Raw genomic sequence first — 21,509 nt, 5'->3', positions numbered from 1 at the left:
TCTGTGTTATTCAAGACCAGTTGACGAGGACGTGATTGGCGTGGTTGAGAGACGAGATGGACTTTATTTTTTCTGAGGTGTGCAGTGAAGGTTCTAGCAGTGGATTGTGTGGTAGATCTTTGGCATCAACGTATGGGACATTCGTCAAAAAAAGTGTTAAAGTTACTTCCCCCTGTGAGTAACTTATTAGTCAGAAAAAATAAAAGTGTTTGTGATGTATGCCCACGTGAAAAACAAACTAGAGATAGCTTTCCTCTTAGTGAAAATAAGGCTGGTAGTTTATTTGAGTTAGTTCATATTGATCTATGGGGTCCATACAAGGTGCCTTTGTCGTGTGGGGCGAGGTATTTTTTAATAATTGTTGTGATTATTCTAGAGGTGTATGGACTTATTTAATTCGCAATAAAATAGAGGTTGAATCTACGTTTCTTAATTGTATTTCTAATTAAGTGTCTATTTGATAGACTTATCAAGGCTGTTCGGAGTGATAATGGTACCGAGTTTAATCATCTTCAAAACTATTTTGTTCGAAATGAAATTATTTTTGAGTCTTCTTGTGTGGGTACCCCACAACAAAATGGGAGAGTAGAGAGAAAACATCATCATATTCTCAATGTTGCTCGAGCTGTGTGGTTTCAGGGACGATTACCTATAAAATTTTGGGGAGAATGTGCTTTGACTACTTGTTATTTGATCAATCGAACTCCCAGTTTGGTTATTCAAAATAAAACTCTGTAGGAGATGTTGTTTGAGAAGATTCCATCGTATTATTCTATTAGAGTATTTGCTTGTTTGTGTTATACTCACAATCAACGAAGTAAGGGAGCTAAATTTGAGTCTCGGAGTAGGAAATGTGTGTTTCTTGGATATCTATTTGGCAAAAGGGATGGCAACTATTTGACTTAAAGACAAAGGATTAATTCGTGTCTCGAGATGTGCAATTTCATAAAAGGGTGTACCCATTCGGGGAGTTTGTAAAAGATAATAGTGGAGATTTAGTGGGAGTGTAGGAGAATAATCAAGTAGAGTGTAATATGGGCACCACCAGCACCCACAGGCAGCCCAGCGTCCGTAACCACCCCGCAGGACTTCGCAGCTGCTGCGTTTGGTTTAGATGCTGGATTTCCAACGGGAGCAGGGCAGGATACAACCCCAGCCAGTCACGCAAGGTAGGCCACGACCTCAGGGAGTAATCACCATCCCATTGCAAGCAGTCAGCCACATCAGCTCCAAACAGCAGGCTTCGCATCTCGAGGATAGGGGGATGAAGGAGTAAGAATAGGTACGGGTGAAGAGGAATTGGGTCTGGGGAAGAGAGTGAAATTTCCTTAGACGAAATTACGAGATTGCGTTACACACACCATTTGGAAAAATAAAGTCACATCTTCATCCATGACATCATCGTTCTCAGGTTCTCCCTATCCAATAACATATTTTGTTAATTATGATCGTTTTTCTAGAAAAACATAGGAATTACATTGCTGCAGTGACAGAGGCATGAATTCCTAGATCATACAAGGAAGCAATGCAACATAAAGGATGGAGAGTTGCTATGGCATCCGAAATCAAAGCACTCAAGGATCAAGGAACATGGAGTTTAGAAAAACTTCTAGAAGGAAAGAAAGCACTTGGTAGCAAGTGGGTATATACCAAGAAGAGAGATGAGGAAGGCAAGTTGCTCAGATTAAAATCAAAACTTGTGGTGTTTTGTAATCATCAAGAAAAAGGGATCGATTACAATGAAACATTTGCTCCAGTGGCAAAAATGACTACGGTACGTACTTTCTTAGTAGTTGCAGCGATTAAAAACTGGGATGTACATCAAATGGATGTATATAATTCTTTCTTGCACGGCGACTTAGAGGAGGAGATTTATATGAAAGTACCACCGAGATTTCAAAAAGGCAATTCAGATAAAGTCTGCAAGATGAAGAAGTCCTTATACAGATTGAAGCAAGCTCCTGGATGTTGGTTTGAAAAATTGTCCACAACTTTGAAGAAATATGGATTTAAACTATCATACTCTGACTATTATTTATTCACTCTTTCGAAGGGTGGTATGCTGCTGAGTGTCTTTATTTATGTAGATTATATGATAATTGCAGGAAATAATACATTTGCATTGGAGAATTTTAAAGCATATTTGAATGAATGTTTTATAATGAAAGATTTGGGAACCTTGAAATATTTTTTTGGGGCTAGAATTGGCACGTAGTAAACATGATGTGTGTCAAGGTAAGTATGCTTTGAATATTATTTTTGAAACAGGGCTACTAGGAGCAAAGCCGGCACACTTTCCGATGGAGCAAAATAATAAACTTGCTTTAGCAGAGGGGAACGAGTTCGTAGATGGTGAACAATATAGGCGGTTGATTGGCCGTCTTATATACTTGGCAGTCACAAGGCCAGATTTGGCTTATTTGAATTGGTGCACATTTTGTCACAATTTATGCAATGTCCAAAAAAGGAACATTAGGAAGCAGCATTGAGAGTAGTAAGATATTTGAAGAAATGTCTGGGTCAAGGCATCGTATTGAGATCTGATAGTTTTCTCTAGTTGGAAGGATGGTGTGACTTGGATTGGGCAAGTTGTCCCTTGACTCGTAGAACGTTGACTGGTTGGTTCGTATTACTTGGGATGTCTCCTGTGTCCTAGAAGACTAAGAAGCAACACACCGTTTCTACAAACTCCATAGAGGTAAAGTATAGGTCAATGGTAGGGTTGACATTTGAGTTGAAATGGTTGAAACAATTACTTTGAGCTTTGGGTGTGGAATATAAGCAAGGTATGAGTATGTTTTGTGATAGTCAATCAGCACTTCATATTGCTAATAATCCGTTGTTCCATGAGAGGATAAAACATATTGAAGTGAATTTTCATCTTATTCGAGATGCAATTAAAAGGAGGTGTGATAAAGACATCGTATGTTTCCATGAAAATTCAATTGGCAGATATTTTTACAAAAGCCTTGGGAAAGGCGCAATTTGAGTTTTTTCTTGACAAGATGGGCATTCGAGATCTACATGCTCCATCTTGATGGGGGATGTTAAGATAATAATTAGGAATATTGTATAATATCTTTAGATTTTCTAGCTAGTTATGTTAATATTCTATCTTATTCCTAATCTTTTTAGTATGAATATATTTTGTAACTATATATATTCTTCACATGTGAATGAGAAAGTCTAGTCGTTCAATCTAATTTGTCATGTAGTTTCTCGCAAAAAAAAAAAAAAAAAAAAAAAAAGATTTTATAATAGATAGTTAAGACAAAAAGTCCTAGTATTAATTGAATTTATAGAGCTAAATAACATATATCAACCTTTTTATGCAAAAATATACATCAAGGATTATTTATGTAAAAATATACATGAAATTTTGAGTACAACATCAACAAAATTACTATACACCTTATACAACAATAAAAGGAATATAATATGTTTTGTCCATTAATACTCAATTTTGTATGTCAACCTTTGACAAAATAAATACATTTACTTGACTTTTAAAACTTGGAATAACACTATGGTTTTCCTAATATTATCACAAATTTTTATATGTGAATGGTCATACCGTGTGGCTGAGGTTAATTATTATAAGATTACATATCCAGGGTTACTCGGTTGGTCGTCAGGGGTTACTTATTCAGGGAATACTCGCGCTAAATGACTGAGTAAATTTAGAATAAGTAACCCCGACGAAAAAGCGTTAACCTATTGAATAACCCCAAAATGAGTAACCCATGACCGACTGAGTAACCTCTAAATATATAACCCCTGAATAAATAACCCCGCCTACACGATATAGCCAGCACACAAAAAAAGCACAGATTCTATATTTTCTATAAGAAAAAAGTACAACATTACATAATCAAATAAATATAAAAATAAATCATTACTTACATATTTACATAGCGAAGTTTCGTATGTATCGTTTATAATGTTATCTTTAGTGTATGTATTTCACTATGTGATCCACCATGTAATACACTTTGTTAAAAATTTAATAATATTTATTTTTTAATCATATTTAATATAATCTTTTTTTAAGGTGATGATAGTAAATTTTGCTGACAAAATTGTCATTTTTACGTATAAATTTAAGGGCCTGTTCACATTTACTGAAGTGAGCTGAACTGAACTGAACTGATTGGAGCTGAACTGTACTGAACTGAACTGAACTGAGCTGAAATAAATATTTTATGAGAGAGGGAAATTAAGAGCTGAAGTGAACTGAACTCAACTGAACTAATTGAAGCTGAACTGAACTGAACTGATTAGAGCTGAACTGAATTGAACTGAACTGAAATTAAATAAATATAAACAGATCCTAAATGTATTTAAATATTTAATTTAGAAAATTATATAAGCAATGTATGGAATAATACATGAAATAATATTTTGGTGATAGTTTCGACATATTTTTAATAACACAAATGATCTGAATCTTGTTTTTTTTTGGTAAATATAATTTAATTCTAAGAAGATTTGAATAAAATAATAATAAAAAAAAATTTGACTTTGGAGGGAAAAAATAGCATAGGAAGTGAGCACGTGATTCCTTGTGTTGGTTTTAATATTATGTAATTGATGCCTAACTAGTATAACAACTAGTTTAAGTCTTGCACAATGCCTGGTTGTTAGTAAATTTTATAAAGACTTGCTATTGAACATTATAAAATATTATACTCTAATTACTAATTCAAAAATGAGTAATATAATTTGAATTTAATACCTATACCAATGTCAAGATTATTGACAACTAGACTTAATTAAAAAAAAAAAAAAAGTATTAGGTTTTATTTAAAACAAAATTATAATTTATAATTCTAAGGATAGTATTCGCACGTGATGCGTCATTATTGATACGACTTTTAAGATTAGAAAATAAAGTGTGTATATATATATGTGTTAACAAAATGATTTTTTATTTAATTATACTTAATTAAACATAATTGCAAAAATAACAAAATTGGAAGTAAAAAAAGTTGATAGAATTTTTGGAAACTAAGATAATATAGAGTAGTATTGTTTGATAATATTTACCTATTCACTTTTTACAAAAAACTATACCTAATATGAAATACTACGTATATATAAAAATATATTAGTTGACTGTATATGGATAGAATTATTATTGTTAAGAATTTTAATTTAAATTTAAAGAAAGAAATTTTGACTTATTATTGTATAAAATTATTTCCTTGAAGAATCTACCGGAAAAAAAAGGTCAGGAATCAAGAGATGACATGTGTCATTCCTGATATTGCTTTTAGTCTATAGTTACTTATTATTACAACACATAGAAAATAAAACAGGTGAATGTATTATAGCTAAGTTGATAATGGAGTAAACTGATCTATTTAGAGGTCACATGTTCAAAACTTGCTCCTCATATATATACATTAGGAATTCCCCTTGGAAGGAAGACTTCCTAATTAGAGGCGGACCTACGTAGTATTGAAAAAAAAGGGGGAAAAAAAAAAACCTGTTGAATAAAGACCTGTTTTTACAAATAACAGGTCTCTTTGATGCTGTTACAACAAATTAACACCTGACATGCGCTCTTCCCTTTTAAGCCTAAAGAAGTCGGTTATGTATAAAAACAAGTCTCTTAAGTTATCTTTTTATTTTTTTCCTTACCTTTTTATTTTTTATTTTTTTTTTTTTTCTTTTGGCTTTTGCTTCTACACGTATATGTCAATGTGTGCATTATTAATTTTGTATTCATCCAATTATATTTTTTCTAAAGGCTTTCATTTAAGTTACAAAAATTATAAAGTAGTAGAATCATGATTTTTTAATTATAAAACAAATATATATTCAAATTTTAATTATTTTTTAAATATCTTAACATCATACATGATACCAAATAAAATGATAGCTTATTACTCTTATTGACCCCTTTATTAGATGAAATTCTTCCCATTTTAATTGCATCTTTCAATTACATATTTGATAAGTAATATATTTACTAATAGTTTTATATGAGTAAAGCAATTAAGAAAATTTATGTTAAATAAAATAATTTCATAGCTTTATAATTTTTTTTTATTTATAGTATACTATTATAAATTACCATGTAGTTTTTAATGTTAAGAATATTAGATGCTAAGTAAATACTAGAAAAGTAATTTATAGAACATATGGAGTACTTTTTTAATTTAATCATTATTGTTTCTAGTTTTTTTTTTCCCCATATTGTTCAATGCTAGCCCTCACTAGAAATCCTGGATCCGCCACTGTTCTTAATGTTTTAATTTTTCTTACCTTTTCAAAAAAAAAAAAAAAAAAAAAAAAAAAAAAAAAAACATAGAGAATAGAACAATAAAACTGGAAGATGATCTTGAAAAATTGTATATCCGAAAGTCAATTCAGTAAAAAGGGCAGAAGCTTACCATCAGGTTTTTTGCTGTATCTTGCAATCAAATGAAGAACAGTCTCATCTTCCTGGTTTACATCTGACAATGCTTCCGGCAGAACTCGAAGAGTATCACATAATAGAATCATTATACCCAAATTCTCGTAGTTACAGTTGTGTGCAGCTTCATGAAGTGGCGTATATCCTCTCGAATTTGTTAATTTCCATGGTGGCACACGAAGAGCTAGCCAGTAATCTTCCCTGCAGTTACCACACCAATAATGGAGAGATTGCTGCAGCAATTTGTATGCTGCATCAGATCGTAGCCTTGCAGCGATGTGCAATGGTGTGTCACCATTACAGTCTTTCTGGTAGATAAGATTTGGAAACTTGTCAATAGCGTCCGTAATGAAGGGTACACGTTTATTTTCCAGGGCTATGTGAAGAATATTTTTTCCATCGACGTCTTGAGAAAGAAAAGCAGCAGCAGCATCTGTTATTTAAAGTAATGCATAAAGTTAGTCGATAAGAGATTCTAAATTTTAAGCACGTGATTACTTATGCATATCGTTAGTGGAATAGTTCATTATTGCATAATCTGGTGATTATGTACGCTGTTATGAAGTTTGGATGGAAGTGTACTACACTACTAGTATACTACATTCTACGTAGCGTTGTCAAAAACTTACTTAACCCATGAACCTGACCTGAATCGACAATGATCTAAACATGATATGTACCCGAACAATAGGATGAAATTAGTGACCTTAAACCCGACCTAAATGTACGTTAACGGACAACCAGTTTGATCCGATACTTTATGACCTAAATCTGAACCTGCACTCGATCTAATAATAATTGACAACCAATTTAACTTGACCTCACAACGATCCGAACCTGAAAAAGTACCTAACCCAATTAGAACCCAAAATTTATGACTATAACTCGACACAACCTAATATCATTGAACCGAGCTGTGGTGACCCATAACCAAGCTTTATTTGACTCATTAACTCATCATTATTAACCTAACCTTCCATTGACCAAACAAACATAAAAAGTAGATTTCAACATGATCTGGCCTGCTTTTACCAAAATCACCCGAAACAAATTAAACCAAATAAATCTTGAGTTTAATTTGTTTACAACAATGGCGGATCCAAGAATTAAGTAATGGGGGTAAGGAAATTAAACCTATTCAAATATACTTTAATTATTTATGGAGTATTATTTGTTTGCCATATAAACTTTGAGTTTTTATTTCCAATATTAACAACGTATATTGAGGCAAATAAACCAAAACCAATAATATAACAATTTAATTTAGTTCCATATGATTAATCACACCTTTTTTTTTTCTTTTTTTCTTTTTTTTTTTTTTTACATAGTACATTTTAGTTAGTACTATATAAAGGTGGGCACGGGCCATGCCGGCACGCGGGCGGCACGGTCCCGGCACGACTCCGGCACGGCACGGCGGCCCACCTGTGGGCCGTGGGCCGTGCCGTGAACAAAATTCCTGGGTCTGGCACGGGCACGGCCCGTGGCACGGCGGGTGGCACGGTGGACGGCACGTGGGCCGGCACGGTGGCACGACCCGCCGGCACGGCACGTGGCACGGCCAGGCACGGCCCGTGCCTTATGGCCGTTGGAAAGTAGCCGTTTATGGTCGTTTTCCAACAGCTATAAACGGCTACTTTTCCACCCAATTTCCCACCCAAATCCCCTATAAATACCTCATATTTTCCTCCAAAATTTTCACAATTCATCAACTCATCTCTTCTCTCTTATTCTCTAATTTTCTTACTCCCAAATTCTCAATTCTCAATTCTCAAATTCCTACAAATCATACAATCTTCCTCTCTTTTGTGAAAAGAAAAAAAAAATTCCTACTCTCTTATAAATTTTACATTTTTACTATTATTACTTTTATTAGTCTACTACCAAAAAAAAAAAAAAAAATTGTTATATTTACATTCGGGAAATTAAAAATTCGGGAAATTATAAGTTCGAGAAATTATAAATTTGGGAAAGCATTGAAGCGTCATTGTAAGATCTAACTCAACTTTATTTTAATTTGTTATTGTTATTGTTATTATTATTGTTATTGTTATTATTATTATTATTATTATTATTATTATTATTATTATTATTATTATTATTATTATTATTATTATTATTATTATTATTGTATTCTTGGAACTACTTAATTATATAAAAACTACTTTCTATTTTAATTGTGGGTTATTTGGATTGTTGAAATCTGTCTAAGGCGGGATTTGGGTTCTGGACAACGTCGATCCTAACCTCTCCTACCTGGGATCTCATTGATCCAAGTAATCTACTATTATTATAATTATTTTTGAAAATTTAATTTATATAAAAACTACTTACTAATTAATTCTCATTGATCTCATTGTTGTTAATTGTTACTTTGTTATTGTTAGTTGTGTTATTATTATTAATTAATCATGGCATCAAACAAAAACGTTTCCTCTTCCTCTAGAAAAGCCAAGTCAAAACGTAGGGAATCACCAAACCCAAACACTTCAATGTCTATGCCCCCCCTAACATGCCCTTTCCCTCTTCTAACATGCCCTTTCCAAACACTTCCACCCCTTTCTTTCATCCCCAAAACACGGGAGGGCAAGAACAAATGGATGATATGGCTCCTTGGACCCAATTTCAACAAACCCAATTTCAACAATATGAATTTCCTTTTCCTCCTCCTCCTCCTCCTCCTTCCCAAGGTAGCCAAACACAAGCCTCCGGGTCGAGTGAACCATCCACCCAAAATCCTAACATATTAGAGTGGTGTACCGAAGAGGATTTTGCTCAAACCAACAGAAAGAGTGAATGTTGGGCACATTATCAATTAAGTAAAGATGGAAAAAAATGCAAGTGTCGGACTTGTGGTAAAATTTTCTCGGCTGATACCAAGGGAGGGACGGGACACCTTACTAGACATACAAAAAAATGTGGTGGACCATCTAGTGATCCAACCCAACCTAAAATTTCTCAATTCCATCCACAAGGTTTCATTTACAATTACGAGAGAGATAGGGATGAACTTGGGAGAATGATTGTACATGCAGAACAACCTTTTCTTTTCGCCGAAAATGATGCCTTCAACAACTATATTAACCGAGCACTACAACCAAAACATAAAAAAATCTCCCGAAAAATCGTTCGATCTGCTGCCATGAAGACTTATCTAGAGTACAAATTGAAATTAGTAAATGAATTAGCTAATCTTCCTAGTAGAGTTTCTTTAACCGCCGATGCATGGGATGGTGGGTACGGACTTCACTATTTATGTGTTACTTGTCATTGGTTAGATAATGAGTGGATGTTACAAAAACGCATCATTCATTTCAAAATGCTTGAATACCCTCATACCGGTCTTAACATTTCACATCATTTAATGGAAGCTATTGATGCATATAGTCTTAGGGATAAAATCATGTCTATGACTTTCGATAATGCAACTTCTATGACATATAGTGCGAATTTGGTCAAATCCCAATTGAACGATGTTATATTAGATGGAGATGCACTTCATGTTAGATGCATTTGTCATGTTCTTAACTTGTGTGTGAAGGATGCAACACAAGCAATTGGTCCATTTTATCACAAAATAAGGAATGCTATTTGCACTATTAATAGCTCTAACATGAGATATCAAGAATGGAAAGGTTTTTGCAGGCAACAACGGATAAAAACCATAAAAATAGCACCGGATTGTCCAACTAGGTGGAACTCCAACTATGAAATGTTGAGTCGGGCAATCGAGTACAAGGTTCATTTAACACTTTTTTATAATATGAAATTTCCACAAAATGCTTTACTTGAAGATGATTGGGCTAATTGTGAAAAATATATGCAGTTTTTACAATTACTATATGGTATGACACATTGTTTTTCTTCTGTATATAATCCTTGTGCTCATTCTTTTCTTAGCAATGCATGTTTACTTGCACAACTTTTTGCGGAACACCGATCACAACATGTTTATCGTGGATATCTTCCATCCATGGAGGATAAATGGCGTAAATATTACACCGATATTCCTATGATTTATATTTTTGCTTCTATTTTAGATCCTAGACAAAAATATGATGGCACCTTTTTATTAATTGATATTTATTATAGTAACATGAATTTTGAAGATGATGTTGAAACTTTTAAGAATAAGGTGACGGATGATTTTTTTAATTTATATAATGTTTATGAAAGTAAATATGGAACCGTGTCTCGATTTGCCCCTTCTCAAACATCCAAAAATGTAAGTAAACGGGCCAAAGGTTTATTTGCACAAGCTGCTAACTTGATGTCTAAGTATTCAGGTACAGAATCATCATCATCTAGGAGAACACAAAGCGATGTTTCGGAGTTGCAAATGTACTTAAGTTACGACTTCATGAAAGGCATGGACGATGTAGAGAAGTTTGGCCTCGACATCCTCGATTGGTGGAAATCACAAGCCGTGAAACATCCAATTTTGTCAGCAATGGCTCGTGATATTTTTGCTATCCAAGTCTCTTCCGTTGCTTCCGAAAGAGCTTTTAGTGCGTCGGGAAGTGTTCTAGACGATAGAAGAACAAGACTAAAACCCGAAACACTTGAAATGTGTGTTTGCTTCAAGGATTGGTTGGATGCCGAAACTCGTTCTCAAGATCGTACTTATGCACAAAACGACGACGATGAAGGAACGTCGACTTCTTTTAGTTCTCATACTTCTCAATCCACTCAATTGGCGGATGACCTTGAACCTCTAGGAGACGAAGACGAAGATGAAGACGAAGGCGAAGACGAAGACGACCAATAATAATTACATGATTACATATTTACATTATACACTATTGTATTCTTTTTGTATTATCGAACTTCGTATTCCGTATAATAAATGAAATTATTCAATATTCATACACTATTGTACGATTTTTAATTATCATTACTTATTTTGTAATTTTGTATTATTGAATTATCGTACATTCGTACCGGCTACCGTCATATAATAAAATAAGTTATTCTTCAATTTTTTGTGTTTTCGGATTATCGCACTAGTATTTTTTTTTATTATATGCATTTTTGTTTTTAATTCGTTTTTTTTAACATTTTATTTTTTTTTTTAAAAAAAAAAAATTAAGGTAGGCACGGTTTGGCCCGCGGCCCGGCACGGCACGGCCCGCTAGGCACGTGGGCCGTGCTGTGGGCTGGGGTGTGCCAATTTCAGGCACGGCACGGCACGGCCCGCCACGGAGCCGGCACGGCACGGCCCCCAGCCCGGCACGGCCCGTGCCCATGTTTAGTACTATATGTGAAGTATAGTGTAAATAAAAGTATTTACAATCAATAGTATTGGATCTTGATTTTTTTAAGGAAAAAAAAAATTAAATTATACCAATGACCATTATAATATACTGTATATTATTTGTTTATAAAAGTCAAAATTTTAATTAAGAAACATTTTCTTACAATAAAGATCTAAGGAAAAGAAAGTAAAGAATGAATACCTCATAAAATTATTGTAAATGAAGTACAAGTCTATTAAAAAAATACAAATACGTACAAGTATATAAATAATACAATGGTAAACAAAAGAGATGAAAATTGGGTTTGTTTAAAATAAAATTTAAGAAAAGATTAAAATTGGGTTTTTAAAAACGGGAAAAAAAAACTTGGTACATAAAAGAGACCAGTTTTTACACAAAACCGGTCTCTTTGATTACGTGTTTTTAGCCGCATCAGCTGACAAAGTTTTAGCTCAAACATTAGACCACCTATTTCAGAAAACTGGTCTCTTTTCTTAACTTTTTTTTTCTTTTTTGAGAATCGGGGTACAATTGTACCTCTGTGTACCCCCTAGATCCGCCACTGGTTTACAATGATAAATCGCAGTATTGTACAATTTGTTCGGATTATATATGTAAATGTGTACCTCTTGTTCTTTATTATATAGGGTTAATAAAATCTTCATAATGCTTCATCAAATTATAGAAGACGTAATTATATAGGTTCAAGGTTCAACTTGATGATCACGCCGATATTGATCCAACTTAAACTTGATACAAACTTAAGAATGGTTTGAATTTAAAGATTGGACTTGATAATTATCTGACCCAACCATAACTCAAACTCGAATTTGCTAGCTATTAACTCACCTAAACCTGACTTGACACTACCCAATCCTAATCTGAAATTGAATTCGACCTGAATTTGACTTGAATCGAACCCGAACTACACTTGAAAAGGTAAATGACCCAAAATCACTTGAACCAAGATTGATCCTATTCGAATCTGAACCTGATCTAGAGGCTAGATTGAGCTGATATAACCTTATACCTTATTCAACCCAAGACATGATTTTACTAGACTCGAATCCAACTTAAATACCTGAATTGACATCTCTTAATTTCTACGTTATTTTTATTACCTCCATTTTTAAAAGTGTTTTATGCATTCCTCTTTAGTCCACTCCTAAATGTACTTTTATATTTTATTTTAAACTTTAATTCTTTCAATTTTGGTAACATCTTCCCATTTATTATCTTATACATATTACCTCCGTATCATATTATTTGCAACAATTAGACATTTTTCCTCTTTACTTTATATCAAATCGTTGCAAATAATATATAACGGAGGTAGTAGTACTTTTTCCTACTTTATCTTCTTATACTATATACCTAACCACACCCATAATTAATCTCTTAATCCAGATTAGCCTTAAGGGTGAACTAGGTAGAACAAAAACAAATATTTAAAAAAAAAAAAACCCACCTTTTTACATACTCATTTTTCGTTTTAACTTTGTATTTACGTCCATATATTTTTTTATATTTCTCTTACTTTTTCCACATTTTTTCTTTATACCCACTCACGACATCAACTCTCTCACTAGCTAATTACATTAAGTTGTACGTCAATTAATCGCAAACAATTTTCAAGAACAAAGGTTGTATGTTTTTTGAGTCATTAAGCTAAGCTTAGTTGATTTAAGAGCAAGTTTAGGCCTAAATCTTAAAACTTGGATGTGACATCATTTTTTGTGGTCCCCATTGAAATGATGTCATCAAATTCTTGTTAAGACTTACTAAGACTTGCACAAATTTATCAATTTAGCCCTAAAATTCAAATATATGACATATTATATGTAGAAAAGTGTAAAAGAAAAATAAATAAATAAATAAATAATAATAATAATAATAATAATAAAAATAAAAGTGAGGTGGGTCCCAATCTCAAGTCTTAAATTGAGTCTTGAAATTTCAAGACTCGACTTGAGACTTGTTTGTGATTTAAGAAGAAAAATGAGAAAAGTTTTAAGCATAACTCTTAAGACTCAAAATGATGATGTCACCTCAAGTGTTAAAAATTGAGGCTAAACTTGCTCTAATGATGAGAAACATTACACTTTCCAACCTTGAAATAAGATCTCTTACCTTTCCCTACTTACTTTCAAAAGTACTTAATCCGCAAATATAAGACCACAAAAAAAAAGTGTGGATTAAGATTTCATACTTCTGCAAACAAAAATAAAAACATAAAATAAAAAACTCTCAATTACGGAGTAACGAATTTGATGTAATTTGTTAATGAGGTGGTAATATTTATAACTGCACTAAAATTATTTAAGGTAGTATTTCTCTCATTTGATATTATAAATTTAACATGTTTTGGATCAAAAATCCGTGTAAGACAATCATAAAAAATGGTTTCTTAAACTAGTGCACGCATCATGTATATATATAGAGACAGTATTATAATATTATAACAAAAAATTGAACTCTACATAAATCAAAGTGTTAAACCAAAAAAAAAAAAAAAAAAAAAAAAAAAAAAGTGCATGAATTTTTTATATTATTGTGGACCGCGTTACGTACCGGTTCGTTGTTTGAACACATCCCGATTCCCACTTGCTGCTGCTTCGCGAAGTTTCTCATCTAGTACTCTTCCCCTTATAGCCTGTTCCATGAGTTTTTTCTACAAAGCAAATACGGAGTAAATCATTACAATACGTACATGTTAAAAAAAAGAGGTTCAAAGTTGCTCTATTACATAAAACTAGTTCGTTGTACATACAATATTTGGAGGAATTTCTGGTTTGGGTGCAGACGTAATCAAGTCAAAAATTGTTTTTCCCTCATTATTCCTGAGGCTCAAAATTAACTCTTTCCTTGCACTGGACTCTTCGAGGTTTGAATCTGTATCCTTGATAATAAATCTTTGAAGGATTAACTGCGCGAGATCAAAATCTCGATCAATAATGGCCAAATGTAATGGTGTATTTCCATCTTTGTCTCGCCCGAATATGAGAGCATCAACTCCAGGTAATGCTAGGATTTCTTTGCATATGAAAAGCGTATAATCTTTGTCTCTTGCATTAAGGTCAGCTATCCTTAATCGCAAGTGGTGCAAAAAACTCTTTCCTTTCGAGTCCTGGCAGTCCATTGATTGATAGTATTTTGCTAAAATATGATTGACGAGGAGGACACGACCATACCGTGCTGCTCTCATTAGAGCATTTAAGCCCTTTGAATCATATTCAAAGATATCCGTACAGTTTGCTTCGAGTAGCCGGAGCATAAGCTTTGGCTTGTAAACTTCATTGTGGTTGTCATCGTGCCTTAAGTTTTGCGGGAAAACTCCACCTGTACACATAGTTAATATATGAGCTCAATATTTGTACGATCTCCGTTTTGTATTACGTGCAACATGTATTTAAAATGGATGTTACACATTGTAGGAAAAAGTTATATGCAACCCTCATAAGAAGGTAAAAGTAGAAAGAATAGACATTAACATTTATTACACCTTTTTATTTGTAAATTATCGACAAATTTCCAATTTAATACTAAAAAAAAGAAGCATATTACTCTCTCCGTTCCCAAAACTTCGACCCTTTTGGCCTAATTTTAGTCCCAAAATGATCAACCCATTTGCATTAAAATACCCACCAATTTACAACAATATTTGTGCAAAATTAGTTTCCCTATATACAATTTTGTTTTTTCATGTATTTTTAATACTTTATCTCTCTACTTTTTAACAAACCCCATGTAAATTTATCTTTCCAATATGTTTTTATTTAATTTTTTATTTAATTTTCTTAATAACCGCAAAATCAACCCAAAAGGATCGAAATTTTGGAGACGGATGGAGTAATTGCTTATATGCAGTCCTAAGGGATGCATATAGCAACGTACACCCCACATTATATGCAAATAAAAGCAATAAATGTTTTCTTTCCTTTTTTAAGTTATTTTTTCTCTCCCTCTCTCTCCAATTCTCCATCATATGCATCTCTATCTTTTTCTCTTCATTTAATACTCACAAATATTTTGCTTTTGTTTTATACCGTACACATTATTATCAAATACTTGTATGCTTCACAAAAGTGGATATATATTGTTAAAGTATCAATTGAAGAAGAAAGTGGAAATCCACGTCAGCACAACAATAACTAAATAAGGTTAGTTGTAATAACCTTGACGACTCACCTACAGTGGCGGATCCAGGATTTTTTGGGTGTTAGGTCACCACCGACTACTAACTAATAATTAATGCAAGAATATTAAAAAAGCTAATAATAAAAAAAAATTACATTCCAAAAGTAATAAATATCCATATTACAATCAAACAAAAGAAATTACAATTGCTCTCTACGAGTTTTCATGTTTTGATATCGTTCTATAATATCATTTATGTCAACATTCAAAAACATATTTCGCTCTATATAAGTAACTAAGCAATCATTGAACATATGATCTCCCATGCTATTACACAATTTATCTTTCACTTGCGTCATTCCCGAATATACCCTTTCTACACTTGTCGTTGCAACGGGTAGTGTTAGAACCAACTTCAAAAGCAAATACACTCGTTCATGGGTTTCATGCTTTCCCGTCTCAACAAGTTTCACGGAAAGCTCACTAAGACTCTTCAAATTCCAAAACCTCTCATCATTTCTCATAACAACGATGAAATTATCAAGAGAATAACCAAAAAATTTCAATTTATTACTCTGAAATTCATTAGGATAAAATTTGGCAAGTTGAATCAATTTATTTTTGTCAAATGAAGCAAAACGATTAGTGGGATTAAAGTAAGACATACATACAAGTAGTTCCTTACTTACCTCTGGGAATCTATTTTCCAATTCTTGTAGTTGAAGATCAATGACACTAATAAAAACTTCAACCCGAAAATGATGAAGATTTGTCACTTGTAGGCCATTACCTCTATACATTCTTCTCCCGGGAACATGATATCTCCCCTCCATATTAATTAGGAACCTCAATTCCATGTTTATCCATAAAAGAAGTAACTTCCTCCAAATGAGAATCCCATCCTTCATCTCTCAACTTTTGCAGATTAAACTTGGTTACATCAACCATTTCCATTGCATTTACAATATCCTGATCATGTTTTTGCAAAGCCACATTCAACTCATTTGTAATCCCAAATACAGCAACCATCAAATGTGCCACAAATACAAAATCAAATGACATCAACAAATGTGGGATAGATTGTGCTTTATTTGAATCAAGTGTATCAGAAACTTCAGCAATGGAATCAAGTGACTTCAAGATTGTAGGATATAAATCAAGCACATTCAAAATTATTTTAAAGTGAGACCCCTGACGAGTGTCACAAGGTCTACCTAAGCCACGTTCTTGATTCAAACCAGTTCCTAATTCAACTTCACCTAAGGATAATGCCTCAACAACTTGGTCAGCTTGTTTTTCTCAAAGAAATTCTTTCCTCTTAGGTGAACCTCCCACAAAGTTCAAGAGAGGTGCAAGTATATCAACAAATAGCCAAGCACAATCTGAATTTTTTTTAGCAAGGGAAACTTGTGTCAACTGAAGTTGATGAGCAAAGCAATGTACAAAGTATGCTTGTTTACATTCATTCAATATTAAAGTTTTGAGACCATTTATTGAACCTTGCATATTACTTGCCCCATCATAGCCCTGACCCCGAACTTGAGAGAAAGTTAAAGAATACTCCATGAGTAATGACTCAATAGCAGCTTTAAGAGTCAAGGAAGTAGTATTAGAAACATGCACAACACCAAGAAATCTTTCACACACTTCTCCCTATTTACCAACATATCTCAAACAAAGAGCCAATTGTTCCTTATCAGAAAAAACCTTGACGATTCACAGTTACCTAGTGTAATAACTGATTCATTATTCTAATTCTACTAGTAGCTTCTTCTCTCCTCATTTATATACTCTATAACCTCCTCATTATTCCTTAATTTAATACAAAATCTTCTATCAATATTTTCTCTATTTTTCTCTCTCTAAAGCTCTAATGACGAATTGAGGCTTTCTAGATCATTACTAAAATATTAAGCCCTTTTTCACCTTCTAAAATGGTTTCAGAGCTTGCATACATCATTGAGACTTCTGTCTTATGCGATTGTTCGTGTTCTTGGCTATATTTGTGCTTTGATAGTTTTTCGTTGTTCTTCCTTCCTTCGATCTTCAATTTTGTTGTCTACTCTTCTTAAATTCACCTTCTTCTTCAGCTAATTCTTTTTGGATTAACTACTTCGTGCCTTAATTTTTCCGAAATTGAGCTAGTTAAAGTAGTTGCTTTCGTTAGGCTGGTTGATTGAGTTTGTTCACATAAATTCACATAACCTAGAATTTCCTATTAATTATTCTTTTTGGAATTAGTTGCTTGATTTCTCTGTTGAAGTAATGACATCTGGTAATCATCAAACACCTCCAATAGATCCTTCTTAGGATCCTGCTTCACCTTTTTACTTGCATCCGTCAGATAATCATGGTATGAAGCTTGTTTCATAGAAATTTGATGTTAATGGTTATACTGACTAGAAGAGGTCTATGTTAATCAGCCTTTCTGCTAAGAACAAGTTAGGTTTTGTTGATGGTTAAATTGCTAAACCATATCCTACTTTTGTGTTGTTGAGAGCTTGGGATTGATGTAATAGTATGATCACTTCATGGATTCTTGGAGTCTTAGATCATAATATGGCTAGGAGTATTCTGCATTTTAGTACAGCAAGAGAAATCTGGGTGAATCTTGAAGCGAGGTATGGTGCTTCATTTGGTACAATCTTGTTTGCTCTAGAATAAGCTTGCTATTACTAAAACAAAGCAAGGAACTTATAGTGTTTCCACGTTTAAACTAACTTCAAACGAATGTGGGATCACTTGATGATGTAGATCCTTTGCTTGTACATTATTGTACAAATTGTACTTGCAACATTGCTCAGAGGTTGTTGAAGTCGCAGCAGGACAAATGTCTGGTATAGTTCTTAATGAAGTTGAATGATGGCTTTGAGGTTTTAAGAGGTATCATACTGTTGATGCAACCACTGTCAGCACTATCACATGCTTACAGGCTGCTTATGCAAGAGGAGAAGCCTAAGCAGTTGTTCAAAGATCCTAGAAAGAGTAATGTAATAGTTTTAGAGGATGCAATGGCTTTTGTAGTCAACAAGAACAGGTTTTAGGACATGTAGCATAGAGTTCAAATCCTAACTATACCATTAATGAGCTAGGAAGGATGGTGATAGCTTCAGATCAAGCATAGCACATTAAGGATATCTTAGCCAAACAGAAGCATACTCTTGAGCAGAATACTCCTTCAAGCTCTTCTCACATTGAAAAATCAGCTAATGTTACAGGTAAACTTTTCTTATTATCCTATAAAACAAATATTTGGATAATTATTGAATATGGGGCAACAAATCATATAAGCCATGGTAGATCAGTCTTCATAACTTGGTCTGAGTTTATTAAAGATGATAATTTCTGAATTGTGCCAGATGGAAAAAGAGTGCATATAATACACAAAGGAAATGTTAAAATAACTAAAGAAATCATACTAAAAGATGTTCTTTATGTGGCTGACTTTAAGTTCAACTTAATATCCATCCCTAAACTTTGAATGGATATGAAATGTACAACCATATTCTCTGATGATGCTGGTATTCTTCAGAATATTTCAATGCAGACTCGTACCCTTGGTAGACTGGAGAAAGGATTGTACTACTTGATTGATTCTCTACATCAGTCTATAGGTTCCAATTCTTCTATCTATAAGGTGATGGCGGCTTCCTCCAAAACTGATCAAAATGTCAATAATACAAAACAGTGGCATCTCAGACTTGGCCACAAACCAATTTAATATGTTTCCACTTTTCCTCTTTCTGTTGGTAAAGATGATGTATTTTTCAAATTTGCCTTGTTGTAAGACAAAGTAGGTTGATTTTTCATTCTAGTACATTAAAAACCAATGCAGCTTTCCAATTGTTGCATTTGGATATATGGGGTCCTTACAAGAAGGAGGTTACTCATACAAGGTGTAGAATATTCCTTACCATAATTGATGATTTCACAAGGATGACTTGGGTATTTTTCATGAAAAATAAGTCTGATGCTTGTTATGTGTTTTCTAATTTTGTGAATTTTGTTGAAAAAATCAATTTTGAAAAATCTGTTAAATGTGTAAGATCATATAATGCCTCATAGTTGTGTAATGGTGACATTAGATTGTTCTATCTTACTAAAGGCATAGAGCATCACAGGGTTTGTCCTAACACACCCCCAACGGAATGGGGTATTGGAAAGGAAGCATAGACATTTATTGGAAACCTCTAGAGCTCTTTTCTAAGCTGCATGTTACATTTTGGAATGAGTGTGTGTGTTGTGTGTTGCTCACATTATTAAGAGAATGCCACTGAAAGTCTCACTTAATCAAAGTCCTTATGAGAGACTTTTTTTGTCACAAGCCTGATCTTTACTATATGAAAGTACTTCATTTTTTGTGCTTTGTTTCTACAAACAAACAAGGGAGAACTAAGTTTGATCCTAAAGCTTCTTCTCATGTATTTCTTGGGTGTTTACCCGGACATAAAGGGTATAAAGTATTAGATATGGACTCTTTCAAAGTTCATATCTAAAGAGACGTTGTCTTCAAAGAACATCACTTTCCTTTCCATTTTTCTTCTCATTCTTCCACTTTCTCACAAGCCACAAACCCTTCTTCCTTCCCATTGTCACAGATTTCATTCCTTATATTGCTGATGATCCCTGGATTTTTTATACTCATACTCCAGATCCTACCCCAGCCTCTACTCCTGATCATCCTTCACACTCCACTACTCCTTCTTCTTCTCATTCTTCGTCTCCATCTCCTTTTCATTCTCCTTCTCTCAGCCTACTTCTAAATCCACCATTGTCACTTCTTCTTCTCCTTCAAATCCTTCTCTCTAAAGAGCTGACAAATCTAAATTAAACACCCTCCTAAGTATCTTAACAGTTATCACTATTACTCCCTCCGTTTTTTTATTTGCATCACTTAGTGATGCGTAGAGTTTTAAGAGGGTAATATAATATTGTGATTGGGTGGATAATTTATTGTAGTAAAAGTAAGATAAGGACCATGAAAGAGAAAGAATGTGAGGGATAATAGTAGGGATGGCAACGGGTCGGACTCGGAGCGGATTATGCTAAATCCGACTCCGATCCGACAAGAAGTCGGATGTTAAATCCGACATCCGACTCCGACTCCGAAATCCGACTCCGACTCCGACTTCAATATCCGACCTCCGACTCCGACTCCGATCCGATCCGACCCGACTCCGAGTTTCTTTTACATTATTTAATATACTTTGTGATGTTGGGCTATTTGGGCCTTGACAACCCACACCCAATGCCACCATGACCCACACAAAAATCCACTATCTATTGGAGTCGGAGTCGGATAATCCGTCAAAGTCGGACATTTGTCGGAGTCGGATTTTTTTCTCGGATTTTTTTTAGGATCCGACTCCGACCCTCCTCCGACTCGAAGTCGGATTATTTTAACGGAGTCGAACTCGGATTACTTTTTTCTCGGACTCAGAGCGGATTTTTTACCTCGGATCGGAGCAGAGTAGGGTCGGATTCGGACTGGATTGCCATCCCTAGATAATAGATATTTTTATTATATGAGTGGGGAACATGGAGGAGAGAGGAATGATACAAAAAAATAAGTGGGGATTAAAGTAAGAGAGAGAAATGATAAAATATAGTATAAAGTTACCATATAAGGAAGTGATGCATTTAAAAAAACATCCATAACAGGAAAGTGATGCATTTTAAAAAAAATACAAAGGGAG

General features: G+C 33.8%; 1 protein-coding gene across 1 annotated transcript; it reads right to left on the bottom strand.

Moving 5' to 3' along the window:
* Positions 1-16,647: 16,647 nt before the first annotated feature.
* On the bottom strand, positions 16,648-18,184 carry LOC145575216 (uncharacterized). The gene is made up of 3 exons (XM_081633115.1): positions 18,104-18,184; positions 17,329-17,466; positions 16,648-16,947 (listed from the first exon to the last, which is right to left on the bottom strand). Exons 1-3 carry the CDS (start codon positions 18,182-18,184, stop codon positions 16,648-16,650), a joined length of 519 nt encoding a protein of 172 aa, XP_081489241.1.
* Between the last annotated feature and the right edge of the window lie 3,325 nt (positions 18,185-21,509).

This window comes from Chenopodium album, chromosome 13 (genome assembly GCF_948465745.1).
Source record: "Chenopodium album chromosome 13, dcCheAlbu1.1, whole genome shotgun sequence".
Taxonomy (NCBI): Eukaryota; Viridiplantae; Streptophyta; class Magnoliopsida; order Caryophyllales; family Amaranthaceae; genus Chenopodium; species Chenopodium album.
Note: the sequence above shows the minus strand (reverse complement) of the source record. Positions and strands in the feature narration are given on the sequence as shown.

What these genes read in the sequence shown, in the direction of transcription:
- LOC145575216 (XM_081633115.1), bottom strand. Translation starts at nt 18,184, where the DNA reads ATGAAACAAGCTTCATACCATGATTATCTGACGGATGCAAGTAAAAAG. An exon ending in CTAAGAAGGATCTATTGGAG is followed by an intron (nt 17,467 to 18,103) that starts GTGTTTGATGAT and finishes GTTGGTAAATAG; the next exon opens with GGAGAAGTGTGTGAAAGATT. An exon ending in GGGGTCAGGGCTATGATGGG is followed by an intron (nt 16,948 to 17,328) that starts GCAAGTAATATG and finishes ACAATCTTGAAG; the next exon opens with TCACTTGATTCCATTGCTGA.